The following is a 3,050-nucleotide window of genomic DNA, read 5'->3' as shown; positions in this document are numbered from 1 at the left end:
CAAAATTTCAATGTTTTAGGCTAATGGTGGGGCCAAATGGGTCAATTTTCTCTGAATCCTTCAAGAATTGTCCATGGGTGGGGGGGCAGTGGCCCCCCTGACTCCTTCATAGTTACGCCAGTGTAAGACGGAAATGTTAGGACTCCTAAATTTCCATTCTCTTTTTCAAATTACCTCCAACAAATATGTTGTTAGTGTATTTTGCAAGTTTGTAAGATCATTCTATGTAAGGAACTAATGACAACTTATCTGTCAAATCACAATTTGTTAGGGGTAATTTTTCTTTTTGATAAACTGGTGTATGTAAAAATAACTGCATTCATATGTCTCGGCCCAAATCCAAATTTCCATAAGACTGCCGTATGGTCCATTCCCCAAGGTCTTGTTACTGGCCCACAAAGCATTCAGGCACAAAATGTGAAGGCTTCAGAAGCTCGGATATTTAAATTCTACAATAAAAAAGAAGCTCAGATATTTGACGCTAAAGAAAGGAAGTTCAGATATTCCGTGTGATTTCCGACGACGAGTGGAATTCGTTCCCCCAGAAAAATAATCACAAAACGTGTGCAATTCGTGCGGAGCATAAAAAACCGAAGAAAGAGTAGTCGGCGTCGGGCCCCACGGACCCCATCTTCTTCTCCCGGCGGCAGTCCTGCACGTTACGCTCACCCGCCCGCCACCAGCTCACCAATCCCCCGACGCGGCATCCCCATCCGGAACCCTACCGCCGTTGACCAGCCACCATGGACAGCCTGCTCGCCTTCTCCCGCCGCCGGCGCCGCTGGATCCTCCTCGCCGCGCTGGGCACGGTGTCCGCCTACGGGGCGTACAAGATCTACCACCACCCATCCGTCGCCGCGCGCCGCCGCCGCCTCGCCCGCCTCGCCGCGGCGCTCGCGGCCTTCCTCGACGCCGCCGCGTCCTCCGCCGACGCGGCGGCCCTCGTCTCCTCCGACCTCGCCGGCTTCGTCCGCTCCGACGCCGACCAGCTCCCCCGCAGCGTCGCGCAGCTCGCCAAGCTCGCCGCCTCCCGCGAGGTCTCCTCCACCGTCTCCGCGCTCTCCCAGGCCGTCGCGGCGGGGGTCCTCCGCGCCGTCGGGTCCACCTCCGACTCCGACCCCGGCTCGCCCGACAAAATCCCCCTCGCCGATCGCCTCGTCGACAAGCTCTTCTCCGAATCCGGCGAGCGGCTCATGTCCGCCGTCGCCGGGAGCTTCGCGCGCCAGCTCGTAGTCGGGTTCTACTCCGCCCCGTCCCCTCCCGGGGAGGAGACTTCCTCGCCGCCGAATTGGGTCAACGTGGTTGCGACCGGGAAGGGCCAGAAAGCGATAAGCAGCTGGCTCGAGGTCCTCGTCGGCACCGCCGTGGGGGTCTTCATTGAGAAGACCATACACATCAACACCTACCAGCAGCTCTTCGAAGGGCTCACCAATCCAGCCCACGACGCCAAGGTCAGGGAATTGCTTGTATCGGTGTGCAACGGGGCGGTGGAGACCGTGGTGAAGACCTCTCACCAAGTCATGTCCAACGCCAACGCTGACGCCAAACTGGATGACAAGAGTAATGACAGTGGCAAAGGCAGTGGCAGGAGTGGAGGTGGCGAAGGCTGGGTGGACACGGTCTCGACCACCTTGGCGGTGCCGAGCAACAGGAAGCTTGTGCTTGACGTTACCGGGAGGGTCACATTTGAGACGGTGAGGTCGTTTCTCGAGTTTGTGCTGTGGAAGCTGCACGACGGGGCGAGGAAGAGCGGGGACACTATGTTCGACAGCGGACTGCGCGCCATGAGGTATATGAGCGATAAGTCCATGCTTGTCGCCACTATCTGCATATCACTCTGCTTGCATGTGTTGAATGGATCTCGACTCTTGGTTACGGCTTGAACGTGCAGGCGACAGAGTGGGGGGATTTTTTTGGCTTGTATTACGCTGTTGATGTATGATTGTAGGTAAAAGAATTACTGAAAATGTATATTAAAAAAAACCAAAAAAAAAGAGCTGAAGGGAGGTGACCTGGTTGCAGGATTTAATCGTGCCATGTGTTTATGGCTGTTATTCATGGCTGTAGTGGGAGTGGTTGATTGTTGTGCCTTTGGGAATTGCGGGATTATTTGGATGGAAATGTGTTGTATTGGAATGTGTACCACTGTAGCATTTTTTATCAACATGAAATTGCTGGTATCATCAATGTCATAAGATTTTCTGGTTGGTACACCAAATCGACTTGTATTGTATCACTCTCTTTGTCTACTCCGTATGGTGTCTTGTCTTCAGTTAATTGTCTTTTCCACATATTTTGTTATCTATGATGTGAAACATAGCTTAACTTCCTCTTGTCAACATTGCATCTGTGAACGTATTGGTTTTGGTTTGAAGGTTTGTAGGCAAAGTTATGCTCAAAGGAGGTGTAACTTGGTTGCAAGGTTTTATTGTGCCATATGCTTGTGGCTTTTATTCATGTAATCATGTCTAGTGTGAGTGGTTGATTTGTTGTGACCTTGGGAAACTGTATTTGCGGGATTGTTTACAATGGAGTGTTGAACTTGAATTTTTATATCAACCATATGACATTGCTGCTCATATCATCATAAGATTTTCTTGTTGGTTCACCATATTGTCTGGTTTGTATCTCTGTTGTTCGACAACTTTTGTTGTCTATGATGTCAAAACATAACCTTCCTCATGTTAATATTTGATCTGTGAATGACTTACTTTTGGTTCAAAGGTTTTTAGTAAGCTTAACACTAGTGCTACAGAAGTTTGGGATGGCAACTTACCTTCATAAGTTCCTAGAATTCGTACATGTAGCACTAAGTGTCATGTATTGAATGATCAGTACCCAAGTAATAGTGATGCATTGCTCCAAAGAAGTGCATCCAAGTAGAAAAGATTAATGTATTGGAGTTCAGTTCATGTTAGTTCACAACTTCACATGATACAGCTGTGGAAACAGTTTTTGGCATCCTGGTGTTAGATTCAGCTGCTATGTTTAGTATAACTGCATATGGTTTCTCCTACTTCCATTTTAAAGTTGTCCCTTTTGGATTTGGC

General features: G+C 49.6%; 1 protein-coding gene across 1 annotated transcript; it reads left to right on the top strand.

The window, feature by feature from the left end:
• The first annotated feature begins 726 nt into the window (after positions 1 to 726).
• LOC124700643 (protein PHLOEM PROTEIN 2-LIKE A10-like) lies at positions 727 to 2,236 on the top strand. Its single transcript, XM_047232737.1, has one exon. It carries the CDS (start codon positions 744 to 746, stop codon positions 1,881 to 1,883), a length of 1,140 nt encoding a protein of 379 aa, XP_047088693.1. The 5' UTR covers positions 727 to 743; the 3' UTR covers positions 1,884 to 2,236.
• The last annotated feature ends 814 nt before the right edge of the window (positions 2,237 to 3,050 follow it).

This window comes from Lolium rigidum, chromosome 3 (assembly GCF_022539505.1).
Source record: "Lolium rigidum isolate FL_2022 chromosome 3, APGP_CSIRO_Lrig_0.1, whole genome shotgun sequence".
Taxonomy (NCBI): domain Eukaryota; kingdom Viridiplantae; phylum Streptophyta; class Magnoliopsida; order Poales; family Poaceae; genus Lolium; species Lolium rigidum.
Note: the sequence above shows the minus strand (reverse complement) of the source record. Positions and strands in the feature narration are given on the sequence as shown.

Excerpts from the sequence above, each read along its gene's own strand:
- LOC124700643 (XM_047232737.1), top strand. The coding sequence starts at position 744 with ATGGACAGCCTGCTCGCCTTCTCCCGCCGCCGGCGCCGCTGGATCCTC.